The sequence below is a fragment of the Hoplias malabaricus genome, chromosome 14 (genome assembly GCF_029633855.1).
Source record: "Hoplias malabaricus isolate fHopMal1 chromosome 14, fHopMal1.hap1, whole genome shotgun sequence".
Lineage (NCBI taxonomy): Eukaryota > Metazoa > Chordata > Actinopteri > Characiformes > Erythrinidae > Hoplias > Hoplias malabaricus.
In genome coordinates, this window is record NC_089813.1 from 3,031,151 (window position 1) to 3,048,650 (window position 17,500).

The following is a 17,500-nucleotide window of genomic DNA, read 5'->3' on the forward strand; positions in this document are numbered from 1 at the left end:
TAGAAAGAGAGAGAGACAGAGAGAGAGAGAGAGAGTGAGGGAGAGAGAGAGTGAGAGAGAGGGAGAGAGAGAGAGAGAGAGAGGAGAGGGAGAGAGAGAGAGAGAGAGAGAGGGGGCAGGAGAAAGAGAGAGAAAGTGGTGATTCACCATCCTTTCCCAAATGTAAACAATCTTCTTTTGTGTCTATTTCTTTTTTCCTGTGCATGCTTCTCTCCAGCGCCACGTACATTCGGACCCACGGGGACGAGCTATTGTGCACTTGGATGTAATGGTGGTTTTTACTGGACTTTTACCAGTGGCTGAACTGTGCAAATAATTTTTGGGACCACTGTGCACTGGCTTATGTTAATGCTAACACTTCATGTGTGTGTGTGTGTGTGTGCACTTCATGAATGTTTCAGGAAGCCTGAGGCGGATCAGCTGCATCTTAACTAGGTCAGTGTTACACAACGACTGGAGCTCTCTCTCCCCCTCTCTCTCCCTCACTAGCTCTCTCATCTTTTTTCTCTGTTGCCATGGTGACGACGCATCATCCTCCGCCCCGATCCTGTAGAGCCATGACAACCGTGGAAGCAGGAAGTCTTTCTCTCTCCCTCTCTGCTCTCTGGCTCACTGTCTCATTCCCTCCGTGTCCCCTTCCCTCTCTTTCTGCTCTCTCCTTTTTTGTCTGTTTTCCTCCCTCCCTACATCTCACCCTCCATCTCTCTCTCTCTCTCTCTCTCTCCATCTCTCTCTCTCTCCAGCCCCTCTCTCTCTCTCTCTCTCTCTCTCTCTCTTGCACATAGCTTTAAAAATGAGAGGAACAACGACAACAATCCTCCCACACATCTGAACATTTTCATTCCTCTAGAAACTAAAGTCAAAAACACCCCCCTCCCAATACACACACACACTCAATCATCTACAGCCTAGAGAGCATCTGTTGCTCTGCATACTTTGTGTGCCCTTTTCTTCATTGCACAGAGCAGGTGTGATGTGGTGGTGGATCATTCTGAGCGCTGCAGTGACACTGACGTGGTGGTGGTGTGTTAGTGTGTGTTGTGCTGGTGTAGAGTGGATCAGACACAGCAGTGTCTCCTGGAGTTTTTAAAAACTGTGTCCACTCTCTGTCCACTCTGTGAGACACTCCTCCCTCGTTGGTCCACCTTGTAGATGTAAAGTCAGAGACAGTAGCTCATCTGTCGCTGCACAGTGTGTGTCGCTCGTCCTCTAGTCCTTCATCAGTGACACAGGACATATCTTTCAGGTGGTCAGTCAAAAGAGCCACTGAGGGACTCTCATTCTCTGTTAAGCTTCTGAACGTAAACAAACCAGAGGGAACTGAGTTTGCCTGCAATCGCGGACTTCCTGTTTAACAGTGATCACCTGTAGTCACACAGTTGTAAGAAACGCTTCATTATGATAAAATGAAGCTGTAATTAATCATCTATAACCTAACCTAGCTAATTGTGTCATCAGTCTACACAGGACACAGTTGTCCCTCTCTGTGTGAGATGCGGGGACACCATGGTGAGCTGCTAAGGAGCAATGAGGGAATGACTGGAATGAAGGCTATTAATATGGATTTTATCACTTGTTGCTGCCTTTATCTCTTCTCAGCAGGCTGAACTCTACATGCTGGAACATTTCAGTGAGACTCTGATGGCACTGAGCCACATAAACATCGGGCCTGATGTTGAATGACGAGTTCTAAGATGTCCTGTTGCACCCAGTACACGCCTGCCATGACTTAGGGGGGTTGCCCGATTAAAGCCAATTACTTAGAGCTAATGTAGCACAACACGGAGGATCACAGGAGCCGGCTGCTGCTTCCTGAGCTCGTCTAATCTGGACGCTGCACTCTGTGACCCCTTAAATGTGTTTCTCAGGGCTCACACACACTTGCCTGTGGGGGGCAGGGGGCTCCAAATCAGCGTCAGGGTCTAAATCACTAAACTGGGGAAGTCTGTTCACGAGACACTAAGATGTTAGTCATTAATTCACAGTGGGCCACATTTAGACAAAACGCATCTTGATTTAAAGATACTACCTCATTATCCCTCATTATTAAAGGCTTATTAAACACCATGTAATATTCCTAGGATGTTTCCTCACCATTTGCTGCTCTCCGTGTGTATGCACACTGGGAAAAAGGTCCAGTGTTTATACATAGATCTAACTCCTTAAACGGGGAAAGAATGTGGGCTAAGGGTTTCGGCCCGAAATGGCTTAGGCATTCTCTCTTTGTGCGTCGCTGGCTGAGCCACGAGAAACGGTATTTGGAGGCGTTTAGACGGTGGAGAGTCCTCTGGATGATGAAAAACATGAAAGGTGTTGAGGACGTTGTTCAATTCCTGCTCCATACCTTTTTAATGTTGACTTATTTATGCTGTTTCCGATCACTGTAGGTGGAACCGACTCTAAATTCGGGAGGGCGCTAACTGCATGAAAGTAAACGCAGACTGACAGTGCTACAAAACTAAACAACTCGAGTTAAAAAACTTAAAAAATGTGGAGCTTCTGAATGAAAATAAAGCAGTTTGTGTCTGCTCCACACATCCAGCCTCCGGTGATGTTAGGAAGTCACGAGGGGAAACTCCAACCTGGAGCAGGGAGGCCTTGCCCTTAAGCAGGGGAATACCTCGCACTGAACCCGGATACATGATCTCAGGGGTCCCCCATCCAATCACATGAGGTGGAATGGGATATTAACCCTGAGCAGAGTCATCGCAGATGATGATCAAATGCAGGACCAGAGTTTAAAGCCATGCCATGTTTTCCTGATTAAAATCCTTGGAAAATCACTACAGGAATTCTCGGATTTGAGGCATTGCCCAAACTCGGCTGAGGATTTAGTGGAGCGGGTGGCAGAAGGAGCGAAGCTGGGCTAATCTGTGATAATTGGAAAGATCATTCGCTCTGTGTGTGTGTGTGTGTGTGTGTGTGTGTGTGTAGCAGACAGATAGGTAGGTTCAGACAGTCTAAGCAGGATCACATTAGGAAAGCAGCTCTAATGGAATTTACCTCCATTAAACACAAATGACGGGGGGGAAGTGTAAGCAGCGGCTGAATGAAGGTGGGGTCAGAAAGTCAAAAGGTGAATGATGGACAGGGTATGACCACCCCTTTGACTCTGAGGTGCCCCCAGTGTGGACACAGAGGGGTATTTGTGCCAGCAATGGTGCAAAGCTGTTACGCTTCTCATGAACAGACTACGTTACCCATAATGCCCCTCACCTGTCACAGCCCGGGCTGACCGCGCCGAACGAGTCGCAGCCACAGGGTAGACAGCCGTCCGTGCCGTTGGTGAAGTGGTCTTCCTCACACTCCTCACACTGCAGCCCGGTGTAGCCCAACACACACACACACTGCCCCGTGTCCCGGTCACACTCGTCCGGCTCCAGCACCCCCTCAGCACTGCAGTTACACACCAGATCTGAGAGAGAGAGAGAGAGAGAGAGAGAGAGATGGTTAGAAATGTTACCAAATGTGATCATAATCATTAGGATGTCGTGAGCTCAGTCCACAGTGATATCACAGCCGTCCGTAACTGTCCACCCTGTCTGTCGCTGACCCTCAGGCCCTGTCCGCCCCTGGCATTAAGATGCCTTTCTGGTGATCGGATCACGTTGTGATGCACTGTGATCAGAATACGACAGTCGCACCACTGCAGAAATCCCAGCTGCAGACCACCACTGCCTGTTTGAAAGTGTGTAATTCAGCGGGAGCAGCAGCTGTTACTGTGTGTGTGTGTGTGTGTGTGTGTGTGTGTGTTTGTGAGAGAGAGAGAGAGAGAAAGAGAGAGAGAGAGAGAGAGAGACTAAGCGAACAGTGAGGAGAGACTCTCTCCAACTCTCTACCATTGTCTCCCCTCTCTCTATTCTCTCGCCTCTATTTCTCTCTCACTCACTTCTTTCTGTCTCTTTCTCCTCTATTTCTCTCTCTCTCTCTTTTTTCTCTATTTCTCTCTCTCCTCTATTTCTCTCTCTCTCTTTTTGCTCTATTTCTCTCTCTCTTCTTGCTCTATTTCTCTCTCTCCTCTATTTCTCTCCATCTCTCTCTCTCGCTGTAGTTACAGCTCCTGGCCTCCATTCACTGTCAAGGACACAACAGCACTGCACCTCAACACGCTTGGAGGAGAACCCTGTGTTATTTCAGTTACATCCACTAACAGCCTCCTGTGCTGAGTTACACTGCACTCATGACTGGGCCTCGTTACTCAGCTAACCAACGCAGTCGTATATTAGCTAACAGAATTAGCCGTTAAGCAGGTGTTGTTGACCGTGCAGTGTCCGTTTGTTTCTGTTTACACTGTGTATCTCCGCGGTGTTTGATCTCTGCTCTCAGTCTCGCGGATCTGGGCCAGCTCTGCTACATGAAAGCGTCCAGTCTGCCGCCGTGTCTCTGATCCCTCATTAAATTAACATGACAAATTCCGCGGCGAGAGGCAGAGAGTCTAGCGCTCGGACGAGGAGGAGTGTGAGCGCGGCTTGGCCGAGAGAGCGCGTTGGTTTCCTCAGTAACACAAAGCAGAGGCTGGAAAAGCAGATTTGTGTCTGAGTTTCAGTAAAACAAAGGAATTTCGATCCTCATCCACCCCCAAAAAAAACAGAGCAGCAACAACACGGGGTGCAGAGGATGTGACAGTAATTACAAATCCATGGCAATCACAAATAAATCAAAAGAGAATTTCCGGGCAATCCTTTTCAATTACACTGGCCTAATTCCTGCGGACTGATTACGAACGACTGTTTTTCTGCCACAGAATTTATAACCAGGACATCACAGGGCCCAGACCTCCCATCAATTATTTAAAAGCCTTATAAATTCTTAAAATAGATTTTTTTAATGCACAGACATCTCCTACGTCCTTGAACTCCAAAGCCCCGCCAACACAGAGATTTACCTCTCTCCGTTTTTGAAAATACCCCGTCCAGACAAATACAGTACAATCATGCCAGTCCAGCAGGGGGCCATAGTAGCGCTTAAAGAGAGACATCAAAACACCACGAACAATGAGAGAATCACAGGTTTAATCCCAATTCACTCCATGCTCCCTCTGTAGTGCACTACACACGTCGTGAAACGACTGAATCTAGACCTTAAAAATGTATTACATATTATACATAATACAATAATTTATATTTATTCATCTGTGTGAATCTGAAGTCTAGTGCTGTCTGTGTGTGTGTAGCGTGTAGTTTATGACGGATGCCCTTCACTGTTTAGGGAGTGAGGAGCTGTTTGAAATTCAGCCAGAGACACACTGTGTGACATTAGCCTTTTCAAAAAGCTGTGTTTGCCCTGTGAGGGAGTGGCGCCCCCTTCAGGGTGTGTTCCCGCCTTGCGCCCAATGATTCCAGGTAGGCTCTGGACCCACCGCGACCCTGAACTGGATAAGCGCTTACAGATAATGAATGAATGAATGAAAAAGCTGTGTTTTGTCGGTAAAAAGGTTGTCAAAAAGCTCCACCATAATCCTCACCATTTTCAGTGATCACACTGGAGGGCAAAACGCAGACAAAACCCTGGATATGAATAAAACAAATATCCAGATATATGTGGAAGGGGCCTAAGAAATTAAATTCTAAACCCAGGATAAAAAGTGTCATTGCGTGTTACAAACAAGTTGGAATATCTAGCCCACCACTGTCCAGTGGTCAGTAACGGACCACTAATTCAGAAAAGATAATGACACCAAATACACCGCAAACACCATGCGATTGTCTGAGTCGGTTTTCAAGAGCCGCACGTTGGGTGCTGCAGGTTGTCTTTCTTCCCCTCCGCTCCGGGGTCTCGGGCTTCTTTGATCAGGAGGCACACTTACAGAAGATAAATGAACAAAAGAATCATGCAGTTTGACTCTAGCTCGTGCATGTATCGAGCCACAATTAGTGTTCTCCTCCAAGCGTGTTGACACCCACTTATGTTGAGTTGTTTATGACAGTCGGAAACTTTCTGTACACACACAGTAAAACTAACGCTGGATTAGAGAATCAAATCAAATTCAGATCTGTTTTCCAATTCGACACAATCCTGCACATGCTAGCACCACTCATTGCCAACCTCATTAGCATATGTCCCACAATGCACTTATAGAAAGGTCACCTGAAGGTACACCTGCCGAAGAGAAAACACATGATTTGTATGCGGCAGCTACCTCTGAGTGTCTGAATAAACACCTCCAGGCCCTAAGGGGACCCACGGAGGGACCGGCTAAGAGGCTTAGAGCCTACACACACACACACACACACACACATGTAAATGAGGTTACTGTCTGGGAACTGCTCCCCTCCTCTGGATATAACAGTAATACTAACGACAATAACCCAAAAACATGATTGAAGCTTTATAAAGCCTGGGATTTCAGCGCAAAGCCGAGGTCAGTGTTGTTGTTGTTGTTGTTCTGACATAATGACTGTCCTCGGGGTCTCCCTCCAGGGCTCTTGCATTATTCACTCATAGCTCATTAAAAACTAAGCAGAACACTTATCTATTTTTATTTTCAGGCAAAAGCAACCATTAAATACCAGTCTGTATTTTCTCAGGAGATATGAGGATATCAGAGGAAAGAAACAGGAGTTTCCAGGACTGTGTTTACGTGTGTGTGTGTGTGTGTGTGTGTGTGTGTGTTTGTGTTTGTGTGAAAGAGAGAGAGAGAGCATTAACATGTTCTAAAATTCCTTTGTTTACACAAGAAGGTGAGTACCCCCATCTGTTCATTAGCTCAAGGAGATCAGAGAAGGACTATATACACACACACACAAACACGCGCGCACGCACACACGCACGCACATACACAGACACACAGAGTAAAGAGTTCAGGGAGTGTATCTCACCATCAAATACACAGCTGTTCATATATAGGTCAGATTCACTCTGACATAAAATCATAAGCAGAAATGTTGACTGGAAAAAACACATTAACAACAACAACCATAGCATCCACCTGAAATACTTTAGTAACCACCTAGGCTACCATAGCAACCCCCATAGTGACCAACTGGGACATCATAGCAACCACCATTGCAAACACCTAGGACATTATAGTAATCACTTGAAACACATAAGCAACCACCTAAAATATCATAACAACTGCCATATTAACCACCTGGAATGCCCTAGCAACCACCTGGAAAACCATAGCAACCACCTGAAATACCACAATAAAAGCCATAGCATCCACCTGGAACACCTTAGTAACAACCTAAACTACCATAGCAACCACCATAACAACAACTTGGGACATCATATCAACCACAATTGCAAACATTAATAAACCACATAAAATGTCATAGCAACTTCCATAGTAACCACCTGGAACACCTTACCAACCACTTGAAATACCATAGCAAATACTTAACAAAAACATGTAGCAAAAGCCTAGCCACTGCCTGGAAAGTCCTAGCAACACCTGGGCACCACTAAATCTGCGACAGCATTCTGTGTTTTCGTCAGGAAATGCACTCTGCTTGTTATTACTGAGTTTATGAAAGTTAGGACTCTTAACAGAGCCTGTGGAGGAGCTGAATGTTATTTAGTTTTTATGTGTTGTGGGTTTAAACCTAAGGTTTCACTGGTTATTACAGCAGCCTTTATTGTGTATGAGGGAGAAAAGGGGTGGGGCTTGTTTCTCTTGACAACATTTAGTGTTGACAATAAAACACTAACACCTGGAACCTGCCTCTCCACAGCTGAGGTCAATTCCTCGTGTAAACGAGTGAGAGCTGATTTTCTAAATCAGTGTTAGCAGGAGCCGTAACGTCCTAAAGTGTGTAGACTCCCTTTATAATTACTGAAACAGTCGCAGTGTGTGTAATCTCTGTAGGGAAGCATGAATCGGGACGCTCCAGAGCAGCTGCACACATGACCCTAAGGTCAAAGGGGGTCAGTATGAAGCCTCAGTGCAGTGAGGTGTTGAGCTGTGGGACTGCGTTCTCAGTAGTGACGATCCAATAGGTTTGCGGTGGACGTCAGAGATGATTCACTGAAGATCTAGTTTATCTCTTGTAACATAACTGCAGCAAATGTGGAACAAACCGACAGTTAAACACTCTTTCTTACTGAAGGCTGGTTGGGCAGGTGTCCAAATACTTTTGGTCACTGTTTACGGGATGTGATAAAGGCTCCATTTCATTTCCGTATGAAACCTCCTCAAGTGTCCAGCCAAAGATAGGAGATGACGTTTGGTCGCCCCCCCTACATCCCCCTTAAAAGGGCCCCAGGCTGGTAATAAAAACAGGCTTAGTCTATACTTTTACTGCTATTGTCTCCAGATTACGGCCTTGTCCAATAGGAATAATAGCCAGGGTCACCGTAGAGTTCAGCTGTATTTGTGACCGTGGCCTCTTTAGGGCTGCTCCAGATCACAGATAAAACCTGTCTACGTCTCTGTGGAAAGGTCAGTTACCACTAACTACATGGTCAGTTCCTACTAACAAGAAAGATATGTTATACTGTACTTAGCAAGAAAGACGAGGCCAGCTTAGTTCTGCCAAATCGTCATGGGCTGCCACACAAGTATCACCAATGGTGCAGTAAAGGGTGGCAGTCGTCCATGTGGGTAACACCATCACGTAACAATACCATGTGGAATACATTAACAACCACCTGAAATACATTAGCCACTACCTAAAAACACCACCACCAACGCTCACACTTAGCAACCACCAGAAATAGCATAACAACGGCTCTAGCAACCACCTGGGATACCATCTTCATAGTCTTGCAACGCCAGTGATACCTTTCGCCACTTAACATGGCCAAGAGCTGCCTACTACTGCAGGAAAAGAAATCTGAGTGACGAGCACACCACCATTTGGCAATGTTTAGCAACCACCCGGAACACATTAACAACCACCTGAAATACTTTGGCAACCACCTAAAAGCAACACAGCACCAACATTGCTCATACTTAGCAACAACCAAAAATAGCATAGAAACTGCTTTAGCAACCACCTGGGATACCATCTTCATAATCTTGCAATGCCAGCTGTACCTTTCGCCACTTAACATGGCCAAGAGCTGCCTACTACTGCAGGAAAAGAAATGTGAGTGAGCAAAATGACCAATCACAACTCTGTTCAAAAATGTTACACGGAAGTGTGTAAACACGAAGGTACAGAGAGCCAATCAGAATGCAACTGACAGAATCCTGACATCTGTGGCTGGGACTACCACCTTCATAACTCCACAGCACTTAGTAATGCTTAACAACCACTATAGCAACCACCAAAAACACCTTAGCAACCACCTGGAATACATTAGCAACCATCTAGAAGCAAACGGAGTGGGCCCCCCACATGGAGTGGCCGAAATTAACATCCAGCTCACTGATTCGTACCATAAAGGAGGACTGATAGCTGCTTCAGCACCTGCCCTTTGGTTTCCATTGTGAGTGTTCTCTCAGTCGATGTGTTTCTGCTCCTTTCTGCTAAACCCAGAGGAACCAGGCGGAGGTAATCAGCCGTGAGCTGCAGACAGGAGAGCAAAAAAACACCGGACACTCCTTTAAGTGCCGCAGCCTCCAGATCATAAATTAGACATACGCCACGGCTACGAGACAGTGACAGCTTCATTAGCAGCTCTGAGTAAAGACCCCCGGCAGGAGCCCAAACCTGAGACACGTAATTGGTTTATGGAATAATCTACAAGTGCTTTGGCCTAAAGGAATTCCAGGAGCTGGGGGGTTTCCTCAGGAAAGGCCAAATAGAGTGAGTCCATTTAAGTCCAGCCTTCGTTAATAGAGGACTTAACCTGATGATGACTGATATGAAATGGCTGTAAAGGTCTGGGACGAGAGAAGGTGACCATGAGCACAGTGTAGCGTCCATTAGTATTTAATTCGTTCATAGCGTCTACACCTTGTAGCAGCAGCAGATGAAGAGTGTTTACACAGCTGCTGTTGTAGTTTTCTAAAGCAGACACTTACACATAACACAGGGTTAGGAGTCTTTCCCAGGGACATTTGTGGGTCAAGCGTGATGTCCTGTCTGAGCTAGGACTCGAACCCCATTCGAACTTCACCCAGTCACTCACACACACACACACACACCTGTGGACAGTTTCACACACTCACCCAGTCACTCACACAGTCATTCACACACTCACCCAGTCACACACATACACACCCAGTCATTCACACACTCACCCAGTCCCTCACACACTCACCCAGTCACACACACACACTCACCCAGTCACACACACACACTCACCCGGTCACTCACACACTCACTCAGTCACTCACACACTCACTCAGTCACTCACACACTCACTCAGTCACTCACACAATCACCCAGTCACACACATACACACCCAGTCATTCACACACTCACCCAGTCCCTCACACACTCACCCAGTAATTCCCACACTCACCCAGTAATTCCCACACTCACCCAGTTACTCACACACTCACCCAGTCACTCACACACAAACCCAGTCACTCACACACTCTCCCAGTCATTCACACACTTACCCATTCACTCACACATTTACCCAGTCACTCATACAATCACCCAGTCACTCACACTCACCCAGTCACTCACACATTTACCCAGTCACTCACACATTTACCCAGTCACTCACACAATCACTCAGTCATTCACATAATCACTCAGGCACTCACACAATAACCCAGTCACTCACATACTCACCCAGTCACTCACACACTCACCCAGTCACTCACACACTCACCCAGTCACTCACATAATCACTCAGGCACTCACACAATCACCCAGTCACTCACACAATCACACAGTCATTCACTCAGTCACCCAGTCACTCACACAATCACCCAGTCACTCACACATTCACCCAGTCATTCACATAATCACTCAGGCACCCACACATTCACCCAGTCATTCACATAATCACTCAGGCACCCACACATTCACCCAGTCATTCACATAATCACTCAGGCACTCACACAATCACCCAGTCACTCACACATTCACCCAGTCATTCACATAATCACTCAGGCACTCACACAATCACCCAGTCACTCACACATTCATACTACAAACAATGTGTGTTTGGACTGTGGGAGAAACCTGGAACACCCAGAGGACACAATGCAAACACAGGAGCACACACCTCATTCCTCTCGGACAGTGACCCGAGGCAGGGTTCGAAACTGCAACCCTCAGAAAACTGAAATGGTGTCGAAGAGAGCTTCATCTACAATGTCAAACCCTTCTGTTTGATTAAAGGACACAAGGGGAACAGCAGGGCGACAGCGCAGGGTCCGTCCGGGGGCTGTTCCCTCTGTTGCAGCTGATGCGTGGAGCGCTGTGGGGGGTCTAGATTGATGATGATGATGATGATGATGGGGTACGATGTCAGTAAAAAGCTTGGCTGGTGCTAATGGCATAATAAAGGTCCCCTTAAAATCAGGGCTGAGGCCTGCCCTTTTCTGGAGAGTGTCTGCACTTAAGGACACTGGTCAGCGCCGTTGAGAGTGGGGCGTGTCCTGTTTATATCCTCTTTAAAAAGAAGGTTCTCCTTGGGTTCTGTAGTAAAGCCAAAGAATCCCCTAGAACCATGCCCTCTGTAGAGACTCATCAGTGTGATGACATGGTGAAACCGTTCTTCAGATCGACGGATGGATGTTTATGACTCTATTGATCTATAGAGCACCTTTAGAAAGCGGTTCTACGCCACACCAAAACTCGGTTCTTCTGGATTTCACATCCGAGATCTCATATCCCATTTTCCCAAAGGTGCTATCTAAGCCTGTGCATGCTCCATCAATCCGAGGAACAATCTCCACACTGAACTGTTGGTTCTAAACAGAACCGTTGCCTTTACCGCAGAACCCTTGAAGATGTGTGGGCTGCATATGTTCTTAGCAAAACGGGTTCTATGTTGTTTACTCTTAAGTAAGGGTTCTTCAGTAAAGTCACAGGTTCTATTTAGAACCATGCACTGAATATAGACCACTTCCATGCTGACATGGTTCTCTGCATGGTGAAATGGTCCTTCAGATGAACGGAGAACATGGTTCTGTATTGGGGTTCCTTCATTGTTATGGCGTCCAGTTTGTTTAAACACAAGAACCCTATAGTTCCACAAAAGGTGGAACGTAGAACCATAGACAACTCATTATCAATCTGAAAAGTAATGGGAACAATTCTATATAAAATGAATGGTTCTAAGTAGAACCCTCAAAGTGGTAATAAAATGGAGGTTCTTTACTTTGCATCAGTAGTGGAGTGGAACCCTTGCTGGTGCTATGCCTTATGTATAAAGAGGATATAGGCATTTCTGTGGTTCTTCAGGTGTTAATGGTTCTACACAGAACCCTTGAGGGACCGTTTTACGGAACTGAGGGACCTTTACTGCTCTTTTTACAAAGGTTTGTCCACAACAGGTTTACCGTCATGGAGAGACGTTTAACCCCGTAATCCACAGAACCCTATGGTTCCCCTGCCTTTAGTGATAAACCCCTTTTAGGTCCTTTAACGTGTGCCATGAGGAAAACAATCGTTTACAGGCAGAGAACCATGTATGCAATAAATCTGCTACATGTAGAGCCCCGAATGAAGCGCTTTTAGGGTGTAGCTCTGCTGCAGACGCAGCCATCACGTCCATCACAAAACAGGAGATGGTGCTGATGATGGAGAGATGATCTGCACTGGTGGAAAGCACAGAATGGAGGTCTATCGAATGTACTCACCTTGGCCGTTCTCCATGGCTTGTGATTGTGATTGAGCTCTCTCAGACACAAGGCTCTGGGCTGTTTTCTGGAGCCCGGTTCTGCTGGGGGGCTCCAGGGTGGACCCCCGCGACGAGGACCTGTCTGTGGCCGGGATGGGTGAAGGCAAGACGGCTTTAAAGGCCGGGTTCGGTCCGTTAACCGCAGCCTCCGTCAAACCCAGGCTCACAAACACAAAAACCAGGACAAACATGATTGGGGTCGAGATGTGAACAAAGCTCCTCTCTCACTCAGTCCGGGCCTTCTCCGATCCGCGCCCACCCTCCTCCGACGCCCATGGAGGGGTGCTGTATTTGGGGGTTTTCCTCCAGCGATAATCCAGCCGCTGCCCGCTCTCACTCCACCATGACCGGGAGAAAATATTCGCCCCCTTCCCTTTTTCTCAATGGCTCTCTATCCACCGCAAGGTGCTCCAGCCCCCGTCACAACAGCGTACAGTGAAGCGAGCGTCGCAACCGACCAATCACAGCGCGCCGCTGCCTCAGCGCTGGCTCGTCGCTGAGTCACCGCTGAGACAATGCGTTGGTTTCTGATTGGTCCTGACCCCGCAGCGTTGCGATATGTAGCGAAATGCTAACGGTTCTTTTCAGATTTTTTGTTTTTTCTCTTATTTGTATTAAGTAATTTCATATTTCAGACACATGTCATGATTTATACAATAAAGTAGCTGTCTCTATGTATATGTTTTACACAAAGTAATATTTTATAATAAAGTAGGAAAGCTGTTTCATTGTGGTCGCTAGCATAAATTTAATTCACTGTGAAACCTTAGGCTACGTTTTCCCCTCTTGCTTAAAGTATCATATGTTGAAATTAAATCACTCATTATATGTTCCTTTTCTGTTATTTACATTTTTATAAATTGAATATCAAACACCTTTTTTTAAACATTCATTTTAATAAAATTAATGTTTCATTTCATGCAGTTTTTTTTTTTTTTACCTCAGAACTGTGTGAAAATTATGTTTTTATTGTGTGGCAACATGATATTAGTTTAATTTTGACTGAAACAAGCAGGTTAGACCCAATACCACTGCTCCGTATGGTTTTAGTCCCAATTCCACAGATGTTTCTTAGGTCAACATTGCTCCTGTGGTGTCCCTGGATCTCGGTACACAGCCAAGCCCAAATATTGCCTGGTCGCTTGCTTCCTTTCTGCATTCGCGGCCTACTGGTGGCATAAGTAACTTGCTTGTTTATAGTAAGTCAATGTCTCAGTACCCACCTTCCAAAGCAATTCTAATATTTTGGGAGAAAGTAGTTTCAGAAAGTGTTGGGGACAAAAATAACAAGCCACTTTAGAAAGTGCAGGTGACCTTTTCTCACACTGTAAACGACCCCTGTGCATTTCATGCTTAACCAGAACCAGGAGGGATGGTGTCGGTGTCGCTACCACACAGTTCTAAAGCCCTGGGGTTGTAGGTCTCAGGTCACTGTCTGAGAGAAGGGTGTGTTCTTTCCATTTTGACCGTTGAAGTCCGTTGCTTAAATAGTGAAAATGTCCTCTTAAACTCTACAAATGCCATATATCACATGCACTGTAAATACAAGACAGGAAGCGTTAAGTAACTGGAGGTTTGGGAGTTTCAAAACTGTGGTTTTCTGGTCCCTCCAAGAAAAAAAGGAAGTTGTAAATGTTTTAAATGGATGTTTTAGAGGCTTTGGCTCTTACTTTGCGGTTTTAAACGGCCTCCACTCTTTGGTTAATAGTGTGAAAGCCTTCAGCGCCATCTCTTGGCTGTTTGAGTAACTGCAGAATAACGCTTTGTGGATATCTATATTTGTTACTACATCTTATAACACAGATTATAAACAATGCAGTAACATCACTGACCTGAGGGTGGGGGTATTTAACAAAGCAGGGTTTCTCAGTTAGCTACAAAACGTAATGCCCTTCAGCTCTCTCGTCCTGATGTGGAAGCTATTCATGAGTTTTAAAACAGCGATCAGTTGTGATGCACCAGGAGGAAACCTATGCAGACACAGGGAAAACACAATAAACTCCCCACCGACAGTGACCCGAGGTGGGGCTTAAACCCAGGACCCTGAGACCGCTGTGGGGCTGATAACAGTGGGTAAACATAGTTAGATCAGATTTGTCAGCTTTGTTGTGGTTATGAACCTTACACTTCATACGTTTATATGACCACTAGGCGGCGTCACTTTCACTCAAGTATGACCTCGTTCACTCTGCTGAATGTAGGACTCTACAACGACAATAATAAGTGTGCAGTTCTGTCGGTGGTCCCTCCTGAATCCCCTGATGTTTGTTTACTCCATCTCCGTATGTCATGTTCTCTTCCCTGTTCTGGAAATCTCCTCATGGTTGAAAGCATCATGTCCAGCCCCCCAGAGAAACGTGGACTCGAGGGCTTTTCTAAATAGGCCACGCTCAGTGTAGGGCTCACTGAAGAGTCCAACACCATTTAAATATTTCATACCGCTGTAGGTGCTCAGAAATGCACAACGTGACCTGTAACCAGATCAGTGCCCTGGAGCTCAAGTCTCAATCCACAAGTTCAGGACATGACAGAGGAGTAAGGGCACTCTCCACTGAGAAAGACTTGCTAGTAGAATGGGTAACCACCCGTGGAAAGCCCCCAGCTTTGGGCTGTGGAGCAGTGGAGCTGTGTTCTCTGCAGTGAAGCTCCATCCTTAGCCTTTGGGAGACAATGAACGAGACGGGGTTGTGTTCATGATCCATTGTCAGTACCTGACCTCGTTAAAAGGTGCATATGGCATTTTTATTTCATCGTTAAAGGCTGGAAAACATGATTAAAATATTTCATATTGTGAAAATAGCACTTTGTTGATGTGATTCCTATGCTTGGCTACTGGATGTCACTCTAACTAATGCACTAAGGCGTTAAATGGCATATGGGGTGTCAGCACGACCTCTGGTGGCTAGGTTGGGGAACTACAATAACAAAGTGACAGAGACCTGGAGGTTGTGGGTTTGATTCCCGCTCCGGGTGACTGTCTGTGAGGAGTGTGGTGTGTTCTCTCTGTGTCTGCGTGGGTTTCCTCCGGGTGACTGTCTGTGAGGAGTGTGGTGTGTTCTCCCTGTGTCTGCGTGGGTTTCCTCCGGGTGACTGTCTGTGAGGAGTGTGGTGTGTTCTCTTTGTGTCCGCGTGGGTTTCCTCCGGGTGACTGTCTGTGAGGAGTGTGGTGTGTTCTCCCTGTGTCTGCGTGGGTTTCCTCCGGGTGCTCCGGTTTCCTCCCACAGTCCAAAAACACACGTTGATAGGTGGATTGGCGACTCAAAAGTGTCCGTAAGTGTGAGTGTGTGAGTGAGTGTGTGAGTGTGTGCTGCCCTGTAAAGGACTGGCGCCCCCTCTAGGGTGTATTCCCGCTTTGCGCCCAATGATTCCAGGTAGGCTCTGGACCCACCGCGACCCTGAACTGGATAAGGGTCACAGATATGAATGGAAATGAAATGAATGAATCTACTGACAATAATGAGGTTGGGGGAAGCAGGGGGTGGTTTCTTACCCTCCTCCGGAAGTTACATAGTGCTCTTTCTGCAATGCTGTGTCCTCAATCAATTTATACCCCACTAGCCAGCACTTGGCACTGGGCATGCTGATTTTAGGCTCGTGTGACTGCGCCCGAGTGTCCTAATCTATTGGTCAATGCTTTCCTAAGGGGATTGTACACACTGGATTTTCAATAGTTAGTGTGCACTTATTAGTGCACAAGGATTCAGAGCGCCTTATTGGAACGCGTCCTGTGACTGGCGACTCAGTAGAGCCGCCTCTTCTCACATGGACCAATCAGTGGAGGCCGTGGCCTCCGACACGTCACGCCAAATGTGGTGACGTGGTGAAGTTCCTTCGCAAATACAACAGACACATCGCCGAGTGGACGGAATTAAAGGGAGAATACGAGCTTTTCTGTGGGACACAGCGATTTAAAGCAGCTCCCAGTTGACGGAGGAGGGACATTAGTTGTGTGTCGCAGGGTCGGAGCTGAAGGTAAAGGCGTTTTAAAGCCAATAACACCGCTAGCTCCAGGCTCTGCTGCAGCTGAAGTTGATTTCGAAATGGATTTTTTCAGTTCCACCTTAAATGGCTTTAACGTTAACCCTTCAGCAGTTATTTTAGGGCACGTACGTGTGTATTTAAGGAGGAAATGATGGTTAAAGTAAACCACGGACAAATAAGAACCGTGAGTTAGCTTTAGCTTGGCCTTCTAATGGCTTGGCGACCTTTAAATCATTGTAGCTCAATATGACAGCGGCTTATTTTCTTATATTTCCGTGTTTTTAGTTACTAACAGTACTTAAAGTAGGCTGGGACATACAACCACGCCGTTAAAATGAATTATTAACACTGCAACCCTAGCTTTAATATGGCATTGTGTGAGCTCTGCTCAGAGTGTAATGCAGGGCGCGTCTCAATTTGCTGAAGTTGCTCCCTACTCCCTACCGAGGGCCCTATTTCAGATGATAGAGTTGTACTTTCTGCGCGTAAAGAGTACAGTATTTGTATCCGTTAGAGGCCCAAATGTCAGTATTTTATGGCCGTTGGTTAGTGTTATTATAGGAATGGTGAGTACGGTAAGGGTTTGGGTTCAGAAACTTTGATTCTACTGCCCTACGTAGGGACTAGGGAGTCATTTGAGATTTAGCCGAGGTTTGTGTTTATCTTCTCTGACTGGGTGAAGTCTGTACGTCAGTCCTCAGGATACATATCAGAGGGTGTATTAAATGTGGCACGGCTGCACAATCAAAATACACCCCATTCACTTTACTCAGTGCAGATTTTCAACATCAGAGGAATCAGGGCGTCTCTAGGGACTCCCGGTCTC

The 17,500-nt window shown here is 46.3% G+C and overlaps 2 protein-coding genes across 3 annotated transcripts in view; one reads left to right on the forward strand and one right to left on the reverse strand.

Moving 5' to 3' along the window:
- The window catches only part of si:ch211-158d24.2 (multiple epidermal growth factor-like domains protein 9), a 34,859-nt gene extending 21,793 nt beyond the window's left edge, over positions 1-13,066 (reverse strand). Inside the window, 2 exon segments of the mRNA XM_066644037.1 lie at positions 3,217-3,415; positions 12,653-13,066. Of these exon segments, the coding sequence (XP_066500134.1) occupies positions 3,217-3,415; positions 12,653-12,884 (431 nt within the window). The 5' untranslated portion in view covers positions 12,885-13,066.
- Positions 13,067-16,499: 3,433 nt separating this feature from the next.
- Positions 16,500-17,500, forward strand: part of golga1 (golgin A1) — a 19,274-nt gene continuing 18,273 nt past the window's right edge. For both annotated transcript variants that reach the window (XM_066643959.1, XM_066643960.1), the window contains exon 1: positions 16,500-16,665. The gene's annotated coding sequence lies outside the window, so the exon portion shown is untranslated. The remainder of the gene's footprint in view (positions 16,666-17,500) is intronic.